A 21,570-nucleotide genomic window follows, 5' to 3' on the forward strand; every position below is an offset into this window, starting at 1 on the left:
GTGTGTGTGTGTGTGTGTGTGTACGTGCATCAGTTCGTTCATGTATGTGTGTGCATGTTTAAAATAAAGATATTGAAATATTGAAATAAAAAAGATGTTTTTTATAACAGGAGATTTTATGAAGCTTGGTTTTAGTTCCTACCAAAAGTACTGTTTTGAAGTTTTTACTTCCTATTTAACATTTTTTTCCTCCAGACAAACATAATGATTAAAATGTAATTAATCTATTTTAAGCTACCACTTATTTTGTTTTATTTATTTGCAAAACATTTTAACATGTCGGGAACATTCCCCAGTGGGTGGTGGTTGGGATGTTTGTTTTCAAATTTAACAACGGTAATTATTTTTACATTTGCTATGATGTGTGAAGAATATCTTTGTTTTTTTTTTTTTTTTTTTTACAGAGACAGATATGATATTGAGTATATTGATTTAGTGGGTGGTGGGTGGGATGCTTGTTTTTGGAATTTCGCAACAGCAATTTTTTTAAACAATTGGTCTGACAACGTGTAAAAGAGAGCCTAAAAAGTTTGTTTTTATTTACGGAGACAAATTTGATCTTGAGTATTTTGTTTTTATGATCAAAATTTTGCAGAATCATGGAAAATTAGGAATAGGTTGTCCTATGTCACTGGACAAAAATACCTAGCATTTCTGCATGAATTTTTAAGAACTTCAACCTGGAAAAGTTGGGTTAATAATTCATTTGAAAAAGCAGCAGAGGTGTTTGAATTTCCAATGCACCGGTTGAAATATGTAACAGAAACATTTTGTAAAAGTAATCATGTGCTATCATCATACTGGGAGACACATTAATTTTGTCCTACTTTTTTGTAAGACCCCATTCCCATACCTAGATCGATCTAGCAGAATCAGTCCATCTCCAAGGAGATTCTCGCTAAATTGCTTAAGCGGCTTACATGTCTGGCTTGGAGCTTTAAGCTTGAAAGCTGAAAACAACTTAGCTAGAATCCCCTTGGAGATGGACCGATCCCGCTAGATCTAGGTATGGGAATGGGCTCTAATATTCTTATGGCATACAGCTCTGTTTGGTATGAGCTTACAGCGGTGATTTAAAAGCATAATTTCGGAAAATTTTGCATCGTCTTGACTACCATTTCTATTATGTATGGCATACCTTAGGTATCATTTAGGGCGAAACAAAAGATAACTCTTCATTTACTTGACGGTTAAGTCAATTACAGTAATAATACAGTATATTTTAGAGTTTATTTGCAGTTACAGGTGCCCAGAGTAAGAAGAGTCTGGCGAATGTTGGAGAGTGGGCTTTTTCCAAATCTGTCAATTATCTTACTTCTGGTGGAATTATTTTATGGCATTTATTTCTGTCGATATTTCATGACATTTATCTGATTAAATATGATCAAAATATAACGCTTGCCCTCAGATAAGGTCAAAAAGAAGTGGTTCAAATGAAATGTGTTCAAAATCTTCCTCTGTCTCAGTTTGTATCAGTGATCTTCTGTATTTTGTTTACAATTAAATCAAATATTTGAAGAAACATGAAAAATAAAGTATGGGTCTTCTTAAAATAAGCAATTTTTTGTGGAATACAACTTAGTTGGCTAAGTCTTGGTAGGCTAAGATTTAAGCTCTGGAACTGACTTCAAATTTTTTTGTGAAATGGGTCCTGGTTGTTAAATATTTACCTCAGCCATGATCCCGTCTCTTCTCGTCTCATAGAAATTACATCTCAGCTCAAATTGCAACAAAAATATCTGGACCAAAGTCCGAATGTAAGTTCAGGGGGTTTATTTATTTTGAGCAGTCTTGTTTTTAGAACCAATTTGTTAGTGAACTGAAGTAGCCTGGTACATATTTCTGTTACTGGGAGGAATTTTGATTGAAATTATTCAATTACAGTTGCAATATGCACTTGAGGGTCAGCGAGAAGCGTGCTAGAAAAAAATGTGTAATAGCCTCTTCATGGTAGCTTGTGAAATGTATGTTTATATTGATTGATTGAATGATTTATATTTTATGACATCAGTTCTCCATTTTTCTCAAACATTTTCATTTTGGTTCTTAATTTTACTTAAAAGTACTAGAAAAATGAAATGTTTGGAGATATTTGAATGGAAAATGTTTGACAAAATAATGAAAACTAGAGTGTGTAGGGCTTGCAGCAGATTGACAACCAGCTTTATGTTTGTGATATAAGGCTTTTCTGTTCTAGATTACCCGCAATTATTCACATAAATTGACTTACTTTTTGCCGTCTGTCGTGGTAACATGACACGATACTGCTAGACCTTTAGGTGATATATACAAAACGTAAAATCAGAAAATGTCACAATTTATGAAAATTGCTGTTTGATCAAGATTCATCAATGCTAGTAATAATAATAATAATAGCAATAATGATAATAATGACTGTAACTGGTTCTGGCACATTTTATAAAGGCTATTACCAAACACTTATGTGCTTGACAGTAATGACAGATGCTTTTTTTATAATAAAGAAAAGAAGACCTTCACATACATCAAACTGCTAGATAGGAGTTGTCTTTATCATGCAAATAAATTGACTCGTTTTTTTTTTTTTTTCTTCCTACAATAGTGGCATTGTGACAGACAAATCTAAATCTGTTTACGAAATCCTTTCACAATCTGAAAATCTAATCACACCGATCTTGACATTGCTTTGATGTGTTTTTTTTTTCTTTGACGCACAATTCTGAGAATTTGCCACTTGAGACAGGCTGCCAGTTTCCGCTTACATCTTCTGTTGTGTTTCATTGAAGCAATTTTTGCCTGAAGGTCAGCAACCGGAAATGTTCATGAATTGAGATATTTATAAATATTATTTTTGTCAAAGTGGTGATTTCATGGCCAAATTTCATTTTAGAAACTTTCACATTGAAATCAAATTTTATCAGTGTTTGGTAAAGATTGTTCAGGTGTTTCAGCTATAATGATATTACATGAATCTGATAATGTATTTTATTCTTTGGAAGTAACTGTGAGCAAGGTTTTTAAAGGTGTTTTTAGTTTTAAAAGGATTGAGTGACTTAAGTCATGGCTTCACATCCTAATTAAAATGAAATAAATCGCATGTTTATTATGTTTTATTATTATTATGTTAAAGGTTTCAGTAAACATGTCTGAATTAGTTTCAATATCTCTTGCTATTTTATGTGATTCGTTTTGTGTATCAGTATATGTATAGGGAATCTTTTGTATAGAGACCAGAGATCATCAGAGCAAGTTTGATCAGTCGAACCTATAGCTGGATTGCCCGTGCTGTCTTAGGAAGACCCAAGATCTCTTACCCTGAGAAATAAACCCATAGATCAGTCAGTTTATAGTTGATCTCTAGAAAACATATCGTAGCTGAACGTGTGTTACCTGTCGCAAATTTTCTTTTGTCTCAAGTATTCAATTTTAAAAATATTCACAGCTATGCTTCAATGTCTGTCGACAGTTTCTTCATTAGGTTTTTCAATGAATTACTAGTAACTTCATTTGCGACAGAAATTTTTTGATCTGAGTGGGGTAGTGATTGTGTTAGAGGAGACAGCAGTCACAACCGGCACATTGTGTTGAGCAAAGAAAATAGGACAACTATCACAATGAGTTTATGAGGACCTATTATTTTATTCTTTCCAAAATCAAATGTTTGATTGTAGTTTGTTTAAAAAGGCGTGAAAAGCAGTGGTTTTTCACCTAATTGGAAAAATTCAAAGTCTACTCCTCTAAAGGAACAGAAGCCTATATAGAAAAAAAGCTTTCAAGTATCTGCTAGCAACAGTGTTGAGTTTGCTTGTAAAAGCAAGCAGTCATTGCTTCAGTTGCCAAAATTTAATTTAATTTAACTCATTTCAATTCAGAGGAAACAAGTGACACAAAATAAGATGAGATTTGATATGTTGTTATTGTGTATTTTTCCTTTTTCGAGCATGCTTTTTGAAGTGTTACTAGGTGATCAAGCAATATGTTCACTTGTAGGATTTTTGTTTTTTTCTTTAAATTTTGACAGGCTGTCAAATTTTTTGTTTACTGTTTGTTTTTTACTCATTATATATTTATTGAAATGCCTTCCTGTGGCTACTGTTTATGAAATTAGATGGCAAATTCATTGATTTTGAGTTTAGATTGAGTAAGAGTACAGAAGTGATTTTTCTTCAATCAGCAGCAAATATCAGAATTGTTGTTTACCTCCCATAATTTGATGTCAGTCTAGAGAATCTCCATTTTCATAAGTCGGTTACTTTTTAAGCTTCAGAGAGCAGATAATTTTACAGAAAAGAGACGGTTCAAATAACTGCATGTTTCTTAACTGTTTATTGCTGCAGTGTTGGTAAGTCTGTATATGTAAACTGTTTCCATGTGATCAGGTGCCAAATTAACTGTGTAGAATTCTCGTTAATTGTGAAACATTAGATGAAGAGAACTCCCATTACAGGGGTACCCAAGGACAATTCTGAAGAGCTGGTTCTTGTTTTTTTTTTTTTTAGCTAGTAAACAGTTAATCAATCACCTCCCGGTTCTTTTCAGCACTGTCAGATATAATAAGTATAAATTTATACGTTCTAGGAATCCACTTATCCATTTATGCTGACGATATTAAATAAATCTTTTTTTTTTTTCATGGTAAATAATTTCTAGGAAAATCTTGCTAATTCTATAAAGCCACTTGGAAAAACCATCAAATGGCACAATGAATTTATCACTCCTGTGAATTCACTTCTTCTGCCATTACTCCCAAGGTATCAGATGATCTTTGTTTGTTATTTATTTTTATCCGTCCTCCCCTCCCCTCTCCTGTCAACGTATATAATTTCTAGGAAAAATCCTTGTTTCCAGAAAACTAATTTAGCTTGTCATCAAGGGGTCACGCATTTTTGCCTTGAGTGGATTTCGCTCTTGAGACCTCGGTAAACAGGATCAAAATCCCATTAAACTATTACGTTTCTGGATAACTTCCCCAGGGCTCGAAGAACTGTAATGTTGACAATTTCATGTGACCCAGTGGAACGGTGGCAATCGGTGACCTTTTGGCAGTTGAGGATCTATAACCTTCTGTGGAATTAGTACTTGACTGTAGTTTGTAGTGCTGTTCACTTTCTGATCGAGTTCCATGGTCAGGATTTAAAGAAAAAAAAAATTTTGAAAAAAATCTGTCATATCCCCCATTCCAAAATTTTTAAAAAATTGAAAAAAAAAGAAAAAAATGAAAAAATGGATGAGACCAATTTAACTCAGTACTTACCTTTTTGCCAACTACGTAATATCTTCCAAGAGTAATGAAAATAAAAGGTCAGAGCTCACATCAAACTGTTTGGCACAAACACCAGGTTAACCATTTAATTAGCTAAGAACTATATTTAGCTTAAGATCATGCTGTTTGGGTGAAATAATTTCTTGACATATTTATCAAAAAAACTAAGACAGGTCTACTATAGTTAATGGTTTGTTTTCTTTAAAGCTTCTTGTATCTTAATTAAGGAGTGTTCATTGTTTTTATTTTTGTTTTGTGTTTCCATGGCAATAATACAGTTGATCTAATCAACTTTATTTTTATAGGGACTTTTGACTACATAAATCATATTCAAACAAATACTGGAATGTCAAATATTATTTTGTGTGTACTAAGTCCTAACTACATATTGCTAATCAGTAGTTTGCAGGTCACCTAAATGCCATCCAAACAAATTCAGTCATTTCAGTTATAAAAATAGAAGGAAAATACAAACCAATTTTGTTTACAAGTGTGCATCAGTATGTGATGGTCAACAGCTTCTGCTAACCCAGATCCAAGCCAATCAAATTTAGCTGCGATGTCGCATTGTTTAAGGTAAAAATAACGACCAAATCATCTGTGCCAAGCAACAGCTTAGTTATTGACCCAAAGAGGTGAGGCAAACAAATTCCTGCTTATGAGAAGTAAAATATCCAAATACAAACCAACTGTTGTTGTTGTTGTTGTTTTGGATGCATTGGACATCTGCCAGTATCTTTTTTTTTTTTTTGTTTGTTGTCCTCATTATAAAATTTGTCAGGAGTCAGTCTCTCTCTCTCTCTCTGTCTCTCTCTCTCTCTCTCTCTCTTGCTTCTACTTCTCTCTTTCGTCATTCATTCATTTATTCATTCATTTAATTTGGTTCTTCTCTTCATAAATGAAGAGAAAAACATACTTTATACAATAGAAAACATTGTTTTGAATGACCCTAATTATAGCAGTCTGTGACGTCCACACATCTGCTGCTAAAGCAGTCCCATGTTTACAACACATCTGCGAAACAGACAGTCCTACTACTGATGGGGTTGTTATTGAGGGGGGGGGGGGAGAAATGAGGGAAAAAATTAGTCAATTCAATTCAATTTATTTCTCTACTGGTAATTTTACTGAGTAATTTTACTTATTTGTTTTGCAGGTGTATTTGTTTAAATGTTGTTTGCATATTTCTTTCTTTCTTCATTCATTCGTTTCATCATCTCTACCATTTGTTTAAAAAAAATCGCTGTAGTTTTAAGAAGTCAAGACATTTATGTCTGTTTGGCATTATTAGTCTCTAATGCATACATCATTGTCGGATCAACTTACCTCGGTGTCGCGGCTAATTAACTCTGTTATTGTTTACTGGCAGAAAAAGTCCTAGGGAGATAATGGAAAAGACGTGCTTACACTTTAGGCTGGCTTGTTGATTCTCTGTCTCATTGTTCATTCACATCAGTGGTTTCACATTTCTCACGTTTTGCCAGCTTGATTTATTTTTCTTACGCAACTCGTGTTGATGTTTCTTTTGTTGATATTTTTCTCTAAAGTTCTAAATAAATGGATTTTTTTGGTTTGCGTTGTCGCCTGTCCGATTCTAATTTATTTCTTTACTGTGGAAATTAATCATTTGGCTAAAATGTTCAATAAAATCATTTTGAATAGAGTACTTAGTAACATAGTTTTCAGTGTTACAGTAATGATGTGTTTAGAATTGATCTCCTTGTGCAGCCATGCTATTCTAAATAAGTCACCGGAGATTTTGATTCTAAATGTAAATGTCAGTCTTTTTCTCTCTTTCTCTCTCTCTCTCTCTCTCTCTCACACACACACACACACACACACACACACACACACACACACACACACACTCTCTCTCTCCTTCTCCCTCTCTCACACATACACACTTCTCTCTCTTTCTCTCTCACACACACGCATGCACGCACGCGCGCACACACACACACACTCTTTCTCTCTCTCTCTCTCTCTCTCTCTCTCTCTCTCTCTCTCTCTCTCTCTCTCTCTCTCTCTCTCTCTCTCTAAAACAACAATTTTGTTGTTGCTGTGTGAAGCCTTCGTGTATTCGAGATGTCTGCATGTATCAATACTAATAGAACACATGCCTCAGGAGAGTTCTGGAGATTGCTGGAAAGGGCAATCGAGGAGAGAATGGATCTTTTGTTTACTGGCACTTTAGGTACATGATATTGACTGAAATGAATTCCCCTTACTGTAGTGTGGGCTCTACATTGGATCTACAGAGGGCCAACATTGGTGCAACATTGGTTCAACATTGGTTCCCCATTTACCTGTCACTAAGCTTATGTGAAGCCGACACTGGATCCAGATCATGTGTGCGTGCGTGCATGCATGCGTGCGTGCACATGTGTGTAAGTGTGTGGGTATGTGTTTATGTACATGTGTGTATATGTGCATACATGTTTGTGTGTGTGTGTGTGTGTGTGTGTGTGTGTGTGTGTATGTGTGTGTGTGTGTGTGTGTGTGTATGTGTGTGTGTGTGTGTGTGTGTGTGTGTGTGTGTGTGTATGTGTGTGTGTGTATGTGTGTGTGTGTGTGTGTGTGTGTGTGTGTGTGTGCAAAAAAATCAACAGTGTGTCTGGATTTTATGAATCCAGAATACTTAATATATAAATGCATTTTATAATCTGATAACACGTGTTGTACATGTATGTTTGCATAGGAGCATATGTGCTGATGCAATTCTATAAACACACTTGCATACTAGTGCAGATGTAGGCTAATAATATACACTTGTGAATAGGTATGCACAATAGAACTATAGATGAAAGGGCATGCTTATTTTTATACACAGGTGAAATGAGAAATATTTGGTTTCTTTCCCAGTTATCTAGCTCGCTAAATATCATGTTATTTACAGATATAAAGTCTCATGCGTCTCTGTTGTGAAGTAAATGTTGAGTGGATACTAATTTTAGGAACAGACAGTCGCAATTTGTTTCTTAGGGGGAAAAAAAAGAGTTTGACTCTTTCGGTATTAGGTAATGGTTATTTTCTCTCTCTTTCTCTCTATCTGACATTAGCTGTTAAAGTACATGAGTGAGATTTTTGTATAGTTATTATTTTACTTTTATCTTGTCACAATTGGTCTTCTACCTTTCAAGGTGAATCCATAGTACTTCACTCAAACAAATGAAACAGTGATTTCAAACATTAGCCATGCTTGTGATAAAACAGGCATGAAGTTTCATCCATTTTACTTGTATTTTCTTCACAATGTTTATTGTATACCACCTTTTTTATAATTTTTTTCATTTATTTATTATCAATACTGTTTTTAATGTAATAAAAACATAGTAATGGTTACAGGGCTTTTAAACGTAAAAATTGGATCTTTAACCATGAAATCTTCATGTACCTAGATAAAAGGGGACCTTTTCCAGGCAGAAAGGGGGGGGGGGGTTTCATCCGAAAATCTCTCTCCCCCCCCCCCCCAAAATCCCCTTTGGTACGGGCCTGAGTCAAGTTACGTAAGACAAGGGCATAAACCTCTGACCAGAGGGCGAGAAAAGGGTGTTTAACCTTCGATAAGTTGCCGCCATGTTTACTCGTAAACATGCCTCTTGAGTGCAAAAAGATTAGGATGAAAAATGAGGCTTGACGGAAATGCCTTTTGATTATGTATATCTTCAAATATGCATTTTTCTCATGTCAGCTTGACATTTAATATGGCAAACAGAATTTTGTTTTGTTTTTCAGATGCACGGGTTATGTTCATTTTCCCCAAAGGGATAATTGTAATTATCTAAAATTTTCAAACTCCCCTTTTTTAAAAATAATTTACTTTTTCATTATTTATCATTCTCACAAACTCGCAACAGTGTACTCATTGTCATTAAGCCAACTGAATTAGTATTTTTAAGTATATTTAACGAAAGTTTTTTTGGTTGAAGGGGGGGGGGAGAGATAATGAATTCATGTTATTTGAATATATTAAGCAATTACCGTAGTGCAGACTTTTTACTCTAATAGAGACAGGGTTAGATTTAATGGTACCAATCTCCACCATTCTCCCTCCGTGTTCCCCAGTGAACATGACACTAAGTGCAAAGAAAATGAGGTAGAAAAATGAGTCAGACGGAAATGTTTTTTCCATTTCGGATTCAAATTGACATTTTGGAAGGGTCATGCAAAATCGCGTTCTAAGCAGAATTAAGTTGGACAGAAAATTGTCCATTTGGCATCATCTTTTTTTGTGAAAGAACAAAACAAATATGTAACATTACATTAAAAAACAAAAATAATTTTAGTCCAAACATTGGTCTTCATTTTTAGACTAGTCTGTTAGGCTTTCTTAACCAGAGATCACTTTTAGACCAAAATATTTACCAATTTCTACCTAAATTAAATCAGAAATAATTAAAGTAAATGAAATGTTGTGCCTGTTTTATAATTAGAAAGAGATGCTCAATGTTTCTAACAAATACTATTTCTCTGTGTGATTGAATTACAGTGACACACAAACACACACACACACACACACACACACACACACACCCATGCGCATGCACGCAGGCACACACATATACACACACATGTTACTTTGAACTGAACAGACGTATCAGATTTTTGATCCAAATGTTTTGACTATAATTATCTAGCTTTAGTGCATTAGTGAAAGCAGTTTTTGAACTGCAGGTTACGTAAGACCCGTATTTGGATTTAGAATTGCACAGAATATTATTGCCTGATATATGAATGTTTGTAAGAGTTCCAGTTTAAGTTAGTCTCAGTTTAGAATGCGACCTTGTGTTTCCTATAGGTCAAAAATTACAAGATCAGAAGTAATTGCCTACAAGGTATCTGGTGGGAGACTTCTAAACAACAACAACAACAACAACAACAACAACAACAACAACAACAGACAACGCCCTTTGACAGATGGAGTTATGCAGGGTGCATAAAATAATTATGAGATACAACACATTGCTGCTTTATTGTGTCAAGTAATTTTAGTTGTCTCTTTAGTTCAGGTTTAAGTTAGTTCCAGTTGAGAATGCGGCCTTGTAATGGATGATTTTACCGAACTCCCATTTTTTGATAAAGAATTGTATATCTGATATGAATGTTTAAGTTAGCTCCAGTTGAGAATACGGCGCTTGTAGTGGATGATTTTACCAGACCAGCTGCGGGCATGTTTTGGTCAAGCAACTACAAGATCAGGCAGAGATTACCATACCAGCAGAGATAGCCAGGGTCAAAATGTTTCCTATAGGTCAGATATTACAAGATCAGGAGTGCTTGCCTTCAAGGTAGCTCCAGCGAGACTTCAAAACAACAAAAATATCTGATCAAAAGAACAACAACAAGTACAACAGACATCGCCCTCTATAGAGTAGATGGATTTTTGCAGTTTTTGATAGATTTAACACATTGCTGTACTGTTTTTTCTTTTCTTCTTTATCTGTCAGCTTTATTTAACAAATTAAAAATTTTGAATTTTGCTCATACTCTTCTTCCTTCTTTTGAATCAACATTTAAAATGTTACTCATAAAACATTAGTTTTAAAGTTATTTCGTGAGAGTGAGTTTTTTAATCACTCTTGCACAATTTTATCTGGAAAATATACTGCAGCCAAGAAAGATACCAGTTTCCCAGCTGGGTTTTCCTCGCCCAGTAGTCACATGACCTCCAGCCAGTCATTTGACCTCTCAGGAGGTCGGAGGTCACTGTAAACAGCTGGTGGGCATGTGTGGCTGGCTATAGCATAGTAAACAACTTGGCCTATATAGTAGTGCTTAGAATAGGGGCAAGGTGGGATGGTTCTCGGCTGAAGTCAACAGGATCATTACCAAGCCTTATTTTGTGTATGCGGGTTACTACCACTTAGCCATGATCTATGAACGTGAGAGAAAGTGACGTAGTTTGGAAGTTGGGTCACTTACGTGTTTAAGACAACTTTCTACGTAGTGGGTTACTATAAAGGTGGGACTCCTTGAGAACAAACGGAAGAGTTTATTTTAATAGACTTTGTGTGTTGTTAATCGTAGGGATTTATGATACACCTGAGAAAAACAAACAAGGACATTAAATGATTTACCGCATTGGAGTTAATCATTGAGTGAAGACCAGTCAGTGAAAGTGAAACACAGGTGAAAAAAGCACGAGGCTTTGAGGATGTTAGCGACTTTGTTGGGATATTTCCATTCATTGAGAAGGAGAACGTGAGAGCGTGTTAATGTATACTGTGGTTTCAAAGATCCAAGATTAGAGGCACCAAAGGAGGATCTTAAAGCTGTTTTTTATTTAAGGAAATTCATATTTATTCACAGACAGGTACTGAGCAAGGGTTGGCTTAAAATGTGGTTAAGAACGTTTGTTTGTGCTGTACTCAGATTCAGAAGTTCAAGCTGATTTTAACTAAAGGGTTTCCCAGGTTCATATTCAAGACAGAAACACAAAGGCAGTCGGGCCCTGTGGGAACTCAACTGGTAGGAAATATCAACATTGATTGGGGATTTTTCCAGTAATTAAGGGATTCTCCTTGAAGGCAGACATTCTGAGGTCAGAAAAGAAAACATCACGCCACTCGATTTGAACCAAAAAAAAAAAAAAAGGAGCTGAGCAGACGGACAGTGCCATATTGATTTTTACTAAGTGGTGGGATTTTTCTCGCCTGGTTACTTTTTTCATCTGTAGACGGATTTAATAGCTCTGCGGTAATTTCACAGTTCCAGTTGTTGTTCTTATGACTGGGTCAGTAGCAGAAGAGAGGGACTATTCTTAGAACAGTATGTATTCACGTTGTAGAGACTACGGGAAGGCTCTAGAGAAAGGAGGTAAATAAGTGGAAAAATCGAACGACACAGGGATTAATCAGAAGTGTTTGTTTATAGGAGTGATAGCCAATGTGCATCAGTGATTCAGAGATTTTTGAAGGAGCTTGAGGATTTGTAGTCATATTTGTGTACTGAAAGGTTTCAGATCACATAAAATAAGGACTACAAGGAACTAGATCAGGGAAGAAAAATAAAAACACTGAAAGAGGTTGTTGACATTTGTGGGTTTGTTTCACAATTTCTTTCAATGTCTGATGATTTGGGAGAAGTTGCAGACGACAGTTTTAGTGTTGTTGTGTACTGGGTTTCCAATTTGAAAGCAGGAAAAAACATTTCTATTTCGGCAGACGACATTCTGTCAGCTTCACAACCCTGGCAGGCGAGCACGGATGTCAAAAAGTGAATGACATGGGGATATGGAACAGACTCCTGAAAGTTTGGGCCAAAACCAAACGGAAGGGTTCGGTGGAGTTTTTGGACCATAAATTTGTCTTTGACGGACACATCACAAAAGGAGCCAAGAAATCTCAGAAAAATTCGCACAAAAATGGACTCCGGAGATCGAAGAGTTGGTCCCCGGGTTTGGCAAAATGGTGGTTGAAAACCGAACGTACAGGTAAATTGTTTTTGTTGATGTTGCATGTTTTTTTTAGGTTTTTTTTAGATATATGTATATGTATATATATATATATATATATATATATATATATGGACATTTCATTTATAAATAACTAAATTACACCATAAATGCATGTATGTACATGACTGCATACACTGAAGACCAGGATGGACATAGGGAACAATTGATTTTATGATTTATACATTACAACATTCTCTTGTTTGTCCCGCACTGTAGTAGTATTTAGATATACTCATATATGTATTCACTACATGTTTAATTTAGTAAGAGTAGTTCATATAGTAGCTGTTGTAGGCTGGTTGAGCAGAAGTTGTCGAGAGTCAGCTTTGATAGCTGTGTGTGTGTGTGTGTGTGTGTGTGTGTGTGTGTGTGTGTGTGAGAGAGAGAGAGAGAGAGAGACAAAAAAAAAAAAAACAGCAGTTATTTTACCCTGACCGGTTTCATCGCATCTTCAGGGGGTTATATATATATATATATATATATATATATATATATATATATATATATATATATAATAAAAGTGGGGTAGATTCACAGTCTGTGGTAAAAAAACGAAGACGGATCTATGATTTTTTTATTGTGTCTGTTTGAAAGGTTGTCACTCCCCTAGGGAATAAAATACATCAACCATAGTTATGTATAGATAACATAACAAGACCGAGAACAATTCTTTCTATATTTAGTAGTAGTAGACAGCCTGAAGTCTTTAAAAGGGAGACACAACATCATCTACTAAAAAATAATATAAGTCCGTCCCTTATCTGTTTAGGGACAAGGATTTGATTTTATTTAAATAGGTTTTTATCAAGTGATCCTTTTGTGTGACCACAAAAGAAAGTGATAAATACAATTATGCATCTGGCCCTATAAACGTGAGTGGGCTACACTTATTTGTGAGGATAGCAAATTTTGCGCTTCAAGTAACATCCTTTTTATGTTGAACCTTTCATAAAAAAAGTCAGGAATTTCATCAGTTTTGGCCTCAAACTAGGTCACAGTTAAGGGTTTGGAGGGTAATGCTAAAAGGACCCCTAAATAAATTGTGTGCAATGGCACAGGGTAGGACTGTATTGTGTGATAAAATACAAATTATTATATATAATGATATATCTGCCCCTAAACATGAGTGGGCTGTGCTTATCTATGAAGACAGACACAATATGGGCTTCAAATAACATCCTTTTTTATGTTGAACCTTTTATAAACTAAACGCCTAGTGGCACTTGATAGTACTGTATTCTGTTGTAAAGTACAGTGTTTATTATATATAATAAACACATCCGTCCCTAAATGTGAGTTGCATTTATCGATGAAGACATACAATATGGGCTTCAAATGACATCTTTTTTATGTCGAACCTTTCATAAAATATTGGGAATTTCATCAGTTGTGGCTTCATAACTAGGTCACAATTGCCACTTTGAAGTACAGTATAACGCTAGAAGGGCTCCTATTATATATACTAGGCGTGCAGTGGCACATGGTAGTACTGTATTGTGTGATAAAATACAAATTATTATATATAATGATACATCTGCCCCTAAATGTGAGTGGGCCTAATTTTTCTATGAAGACGAAACAATATGGGCTTGAAATAACATTCTTTTAATATTGAACCGTTCATGAAAAAAGTCAGGAATTTTGTCCGTTGTGACCTCGTGTTGTATAACTAGGTCACGATTGAGGGGTTTGAAGTGTAACGCCAGAAGGAGCCCTAAACAAACAAGGCATGGCATGGTACATGATAGTACTGAATTGTGTGATAAAAAATACAAAGGCCAAATATAAATTAAGCATGACATTATTTTAATACTAAACCTGCTTCAGCAGAACTTGGATATAAACGCAACGTTGCATTATTTAAGGTGTAACGACCAACATCTATTTTATGCATGGTTGACCTAGCTGTCAGTGTTTGAAGAAATATAGACCATGTTTTATGACTGTTGTTGATTCAGTGATGTTTATTTTTTGTTTAGATTAGCTATTTTTCTAACCCCCCCACCCCCATTTTTTAAACCGTCTAATGTGGTTTTGTGGAACTTGAGGCGTGAGCACATATGTAGGAAGTGTGCATATGTTTTATTGCTGCTTATGCACAGGCATGCATATATGCATTGAAATATGCACAGTTTGATTGTATACCTAGATGGTTGGGTTCAATTTTACATTTGGTAGTTCTACATCCTTGCAAAAATATATATATATATATTCATTGAAAGTTATAGGTTGAAGAAAATGTCCAGAAAAGTCTTTGATGTTAATTGACTTGACAGGAAGGCAAAAATGAACCTCAGTGTTTTTTACTCCATTTTTTTGGTGTAATTTTATTCTTTCTATCTCAGCTGTTATGTTGGCAATTTTTCTTTGATAAAAATATTGCCTAAGATTTTATATTTTTCGGGGGTATGTCAGTCGTCAGTTACCATTATGTTTGAAAAGCTAAGAAGCAAAAATAGGTCTTTTTCCATTGTTTGTAAGTGGCGAACTTTACAAAAGCTCAGAGTACGAGACCCCCTGGAGTATTAAAGTACAAGTCCTCGACAATTGTGGGGTTGCTGGTGTGTAAAATTGTACAAATCAAAACATGTTTTTTGTCTATGATAAGCGAAGCATGTAGAAATAGTGAAGCCAGTCATCGTGATCGAAAAAGGAACCTGAAATTAAAGTCTCCTTATACTACTAATTAAATTTTAGATAGCCCACTTTATACTGCAAAATAAATTTTAGTCCACTTTTAGTCCACTTTGACCGTAGATAATAAGTCAGTATCAGGAATTACGTAAGGAATCACGAAGGTAGTGTCGCTGTCAGTGAATGCATGAATGAAAAGATGCAGAATGGACGGGAAGGCCTGGCTAGACGAATTAACTCAGGAACTGACCTGGACTCCATACATAGATTTAATCATTTTTGCCCCACTTCACTCTGCAAAAATAATGTAACATTTAGGTCACGCTGATGTCTAAAATTGCTTGGTTTTGTGTCATTTTGCTTGTGATACTATTATTTAGGTTAGTACCTCCTCCCCTCTACCAGGGCGATAGATTGATTTCTCACAGGATATTCACAGATAGACCCCATTCCCATAGATTTTAGATCGATCTATCCCTGTGGAGAGTCTCACCAGATTACTGTCAGCTTAGCCAACTTAAGCATCTGTCCCCCCTACTAAATGCTGAAAGGGGGTAATTAACTGTCGTGCGCGCTTGGCTGACTGCACTTTAGCGTGAACCCCCAGGGAGTTAGGTCGATCTAAATCTAAATCTCTGGATCGATCTAAATCTCTGGGAATGCACCCTATAGTCATTTGGTTCTCTGGCTTTTGGAAAATTTGCCAATAATATGTCCTCCCTGGTAGAGGGTAGGTACCTCCTATGTGAGGGGAAGGCTTGCTTCATCCCCCCCCTCCCCCCCCCCCCCCCTCGTGGATCTGCCTTTGTTTTGGGTACATGCGGGTGTGACAGAGCTTGTAATCCACACTCCTCCGTGTGAGCTGCGTTGACACGATGGCAGCTGCTACAACGCTTGATTACACTTTGTGGTTTTTTCCCTTCCTCATTGTGCCTTGTGACAATGTATACTGGAGAGCTGCAACCTTAAAGGTGGGACGCCACCAATGCGTGATAAAGAAATTCATTTTTGGTTGGAAAAATATTTTTTCTGAGAAAAAATGATGGTTTCCTTGTTTGTTTTTGTTAATTCCTTTATGTTACTTGCTGATTTGTGATGTGTTTGTTGAAAAATGAATTTGTGGTGTGAAAGGTTTTATTTGATTGTCTCATATTAAATATATAAGTGACATTCGAACATTGCTATTGGAGATAGGAAAAAACACACATCACTACACTTTTGGATAGAAAAGAAAAAGATAAAATGAGAAAAATTTAAAAAAATAAAGGGATTGGATTTTGGAAATGGACGCCAGGGCAATTTGTTTTGTACATGTTAAGTGGAAACTTAATGCAATTAAGCAAAGGAGATTTTAGCATGATTAGACCATTTTACTTCTTGGGAAACGAGACATGGGATGTGCTTATAAACACGTAGCTACAGAAAGGCAAACAAAAACATATTCTTATTTCAGGAAGGTCACAAATTGGAACAACTTGTTTATTTCTGTTTTGGTTGTTAGGTAAACCTAATAGAAAATTAGGTCCTTTCATTTTGTAAATACTACGCAAATTGTCCTTTTTACAGTGGATGAGACATAAGACATTTGTTTATGAGGAAAATGTGTTTCTTCTTTTCACGTGATCAAGTCAGGCAAAGGCAATTACACCGAATGTCCTTATACAGGATGTAGTAACAAAGGATAGGCAAATTCTCCACTTTTGTTAGTAAGAAATTTAAGTTTAGAAAGAGCGAGATCCGTAAATAGAATCAAATGAACATGACATCATCATAAGGTTAGAAGTAAATTTTTTTGTCCCTTGTGCAATGAGGCTTAAAAAAACACTTTGATGAAAGTTTTATAATGTCATGCTTCATTGGTAGTAAACATGTTTAGTCTCCTAATAGAAACAATTTATTTTTTGGCAAGATCATTTTGTCTGTGGTAAATTTACTAAATTTACGTAGTCAGGCCAAGTAAGAGAATTAGATTGAGAACCTTACATTTCCAGGGTATGGAATAAAAAAGGAAACTTGACAATTCAGATGAAATGTCCCCATGTCAGCAGTACTTGATTGATGTTGTTTATCAGCTTTATTTTCTGTCTCCCAGTTATGGGAAACAATGTAGCATTTGGCAGGTAATTAAAAACCAGTTAACAAAAATCCCCATTGTGTTTTCATTAAATAATGCCTTGTTTGTTATTGTGGTGTTTTAGAAGCCTAAATGATTTTTTGCCGTGTTCCTTGTTCGGAATTAACCTATAGAATAATAAGGTTGTCTTTGTGGTAGCTTGGGGATTTTTTTCCACCAAACTTGTAAAATTCCACAGCATGAATACGAAGTTTGACTTTCAGATTTGTACCCAACATCTTGACCCAAAATAAAAAGAAAATTATCCTAAAATCAGTCCAGCCAAGTTGTGTCCATTATATATTCATAAAGCACTTATGAATCTGCTCCATGCTCTCCACAGTGGCGTTCTGAAAAGGCTGTTTACTAATGATGACTTTTTTTGTATTCCAAAGATGTCATCATCGTGCTGAGGAGTATAGACTTAATGGGAGTTGATAATGTGAGCTGGGGTAGTCCACGGCCTCGGACTGTCAACTATGCGTGTGTGACCTGGGGGATTTAATGGCTGAGGACAGGGACTGGGGGCTGGTTGGAGAGAGAGAGGAATTAAAAGAGAGAGAGAGAGAGAGGGAGATAGAGAAAAGAATTAAAAGAGAGAGAGAAAGGACTTAAAAGAGAGAGAGAGAGAGAGAGAGAGAGAGTGAAAAGAAGAGTAAGAGAGAGAGGGAGAGAGTAAAGAAGAAGTTAAAGAGGTAGAGGAAAGAAAGAAAAAGAAAGAAAGAGAAAAAAAGAAAAGAAGAGGAAGAAGAAGAGAGAGGGAGAGTTGGAGGGAGGTGAGATGTAGGATGGAAGCAGAGAGAGAGAGAGAGAGAGAGAGAGAGAGAGAGAGAGAAAGAGAGAGAGAGAGAGAAACTTGAAAACATGTACATCCCTAGTTGTCATTCTATTCAGGTCCTGCTCTCCACATTGCCCCTTTTTTCCAGCCCCATTTCTGTCATATTTTAAAAGGACCAACAATGGTCATAAGAACTTTTTATGGGCACTTAGGTTGACAAGCTCAGTTGACCCCAAGATTTTTTTCTGTGTCAGCTTCCTTTTTCTTGACCAGACGCATTAGTCTTAGATATCTGACAGGCATATATCTTATTTGCCAAAATGCGTGCAAAGTCGACCTTGCGTGTTTAAGTTTTGTTTTTGCCAGTCAACAGTGTTAATATTCAGAAAAAAAGGAAAAACAAAATAGATTAATTCATTAGTCATATTAGATGGAATTTAGCTAAAAAAGTTTGAAATTACTACTTCTATTAAATGAAATGACATATTCAGCTTATTAAATCCATTTATACAACTATTTATGATTAAGGACTAAAATCCCACTGTTTTCTGAAAGTTCTCATTTTTTTCTCTGACCTAGTTACTATGTGCCCTGGCTTGTCCTCGCCTGATGTTTTATTTTTATTTTTGTCTAGACACATTAGCAAGACATTCTTGACGAGCTAATAATTTTTGCCCGGATACCCACTAATGATAGTCTGGGTTGAGAATTTTTATGTCGGAAATCTCTGTCCATCTTCCAAGAAAAGGTGATTACTAAGAAGATGGTTTTTCGATCAAGAAGAGATTTTTTCTTCCTATTTTGTTTTTGTTACTTTCTCTAATTCCTCATTGAATCAAAATTGATTGGGAATTTGTGTTTGTTTCATTTTCACTAATTCAGGATGATAGAAGCAATGTTTATGAACCGCCAGATGAACAAGACATGTTGATTTTTTGAAACATCATCTCTCAAGATCTCTCAAGGCACGAGTTATACCCTGTGTAAATTGCTTGGTGAAATACTACGGGGTTATTGCTCTGTACTCAAAGATTCTGCTCTCAGTGGAGTATTAGGGCTCCCCCTGAAGTGTTATCCTAAACAATTTCACAAATTACACCCATTTGATCAACAATGAATGTCGTAAATTAGATCAACAGATTTTGCCGCGTCTTGTACCACCTGTAATACCACAGTCGTTGCCTTTGTTACGGACATCGCCTTGACAGCCATTATGTAACATACAAAGTTACAGGAAATTTAATTGTGATTTATTCAATAGGATTAGGGCATACTGTAGTGTATGTGTTGGTAAACAAAAGTAGGCGAACAAGCAGTAAGGAAATTATGGGTTTATTTAAGTTTGATCGGTATAGTTTGGAGACAGGAATAACGTCACTCCATTTTAAGCGCTTTTGTTGATTACAGCATATTAAGTGTTATTTTATTTCTTGGGGATGTTGTGGATATAATGGTCATTGTTGTTATTGACGTGATTGGCCTTGCACTTGTTGATGGTATTTGCTGAGTACAGGTCAATTGTTATTGCCGACCATAGTATTTCATTGTCGTTCTTATAATTGTCATTGTTGGTGTTTTGTTATGGTCATTGCCATTGTCAGAGCCATTTGCAATGCAGGCCTTATTTGTATAATATGTGGTGGTAAAGAAGAGTGATCAGTATATAGCATGTGATATCATATACGTATATACTACTCAAACAATGAGAGAGAGAGAGAGAGAGAGAGAGAGAGAGACAGAGAGAGAGAGAGAGAGAGAGAGAGAGAGAGAGCAGGGTGATAGGGGTTCGGACTTTTGCTGGGGAAAAAAGTCTGCTCTGGGTGAAATTTGATCTAAGTGCACAAAGGTTGCATTGTAAAAGGTTCACTTTTCTAGAAAAAGAACCCCCTCTCCCACCCCTTTGAATTTGATGACCATGCACCTGGGGAGAGAGAGATAGAGAGAGAGAGGATGGATGGATGGATGGATGGAGAACGGAAAAATGGGATCTATTATTCCAGTTAATCGTCTGAAATGACGTCATTCCCTTGTTATTGCTATTGTTCCTGGCATCCCAAACACAGGTGTTCTGTTACAGGTAAACCTGGTATTTCCTGCTCATTCTAGCAAAGGGGATAGAATTCTGATGAAGACGATGAGAGGGGGTGGGTTATCAAGTTTGTTCCATCTTGTTTATAACTAGAAATTCCTCTTTATGTCATGGTCCTCTATTGATGTGGTCAGTGGCCAAACTCAGTGGTCACTGTGCGTGTGGGACTGGTCACTGCACCCTTTAATATTGTGGTCAATCTTACTCAAGTGGCCACTAAAGGATCGGTTGCTATTATTGACACCAACATGTCAAAACAACTCTACCTACAGGAAGTGACCGTGACCACCTGGTCAGTCTTGGACATGAAATTGACCGCTGGTCAGGTTTGGGTGGTCACTGCACCTTGTTATTATTGGTCAGTCTGTTCAATTATAAATGTTTACTAGGTTATCGTCACAGTCTGGAGTGCTGCCACGCCCACTTGTGTTCAGCTTTGATGGTAATAATGGTAGTTGTTCATGTTATGGTTCCGGTACGTTTTCTATTGAATTACGTCTGTCCCTTTAAAGTTGATGTTTATAAGTATGCACAACCACCTTTCATAATTACATCACTTGTTTGTTTATTTTGTTTATCGTTGCGTGGAATTTGCAATTGTTGAGGTGTTTGCGGGTGGACTGAGTGACCTTTTACTTTCAAGAAATGTAGATTTTTTTTTTTTTGTATTTTATATGCAGGCATAAATAACGAGTCCTTGAACATGTGCATGTGACTTGCTTTATAATTTTCATTTCGACCTTTCATGTGTGAAATCTTAGACTTGCTATTCTGTTCATGTATAAAATTGTTTTAGTTATAAAAAAAAAGAAGAAAAAAATACTTCCTCCAAAGTGCTTTGTGTGACAAAATGATATTAGATGTCATCTTAATGTTTATAAATAATGAACATTTTCTTTGTTCCTTTGTTGTGTTTCCTGGTATAGAAAAATAACGTGAACAATCTCTTGGTTTCATCTTTGCATTTATCAGTGTAATATCTCTTTTTCCCCTTATTTTTCATTTGTTAAACTTCCTCCTGCTTTCTGGACCTATTTTTCATGATGTGGATGCATTAGTTATTAATATTATTCATGTGTGCACGCGCGTGTGGGTTTTATATTTCCGAGAAAAAAATATTATGAAAGGCAGCAGCTGAAAAACAATCTATATAATTGACAGTAAATGGCAGCATCTGTACATTTTTGACATAAATGGGCACGTTTTTGTTTCATTTTCTTAATGGGAAGGGAAGTTCATGAAGGTACACATTGAATAA

The 21,570-nt window shown here is 35.8% G+C and overlaps 1 protein-coding gene across 4 annotated transcripts in view; it reads left to right on the forward strand.

Moving 5' to 3' along the window:
* Nucleotides 1–21,570, forward strand: part of LOC106181472 (uncharacterized) — a 98,099-nt gene that overhangs the window by 22,823 nt on the left and 53,706 nt on the right. Inside the window, exon 1 of one of the 4 annotated variants that reach the window (XM_013565854.3) lies at nucleotides 10,962–12,674. The exons of the other annotated variants lie outside the window; for them this stretch is intronic. Coding sequence (XP_013421308.2) covers nucleotides 12,467–12,674 — 208 coding nt within the window. The 5' untranslated portion in view covers nucleotides 10,962–12,466. Of the gene's footprint in view, nucleotides 1–10,961; nucleotides 12,675–21,570 lie in introns of those variants that run through there. 4 annotated transcript variants of the gene reach the window in all.

The sequence above is a fragment of the Lingula anatina genome, chromosome 8, assembly GCF_051362555.1.
Source record: "Lingula anatina isolate TDL-2025a chromosome 8, LinAna3.0, whole genome shotgun sequence".
NCBI lineage: Eukaryota > Metazoa > Brachiopoda > Lingulata > Lingulida > Lingulidae > Lingula > Lingula anatina.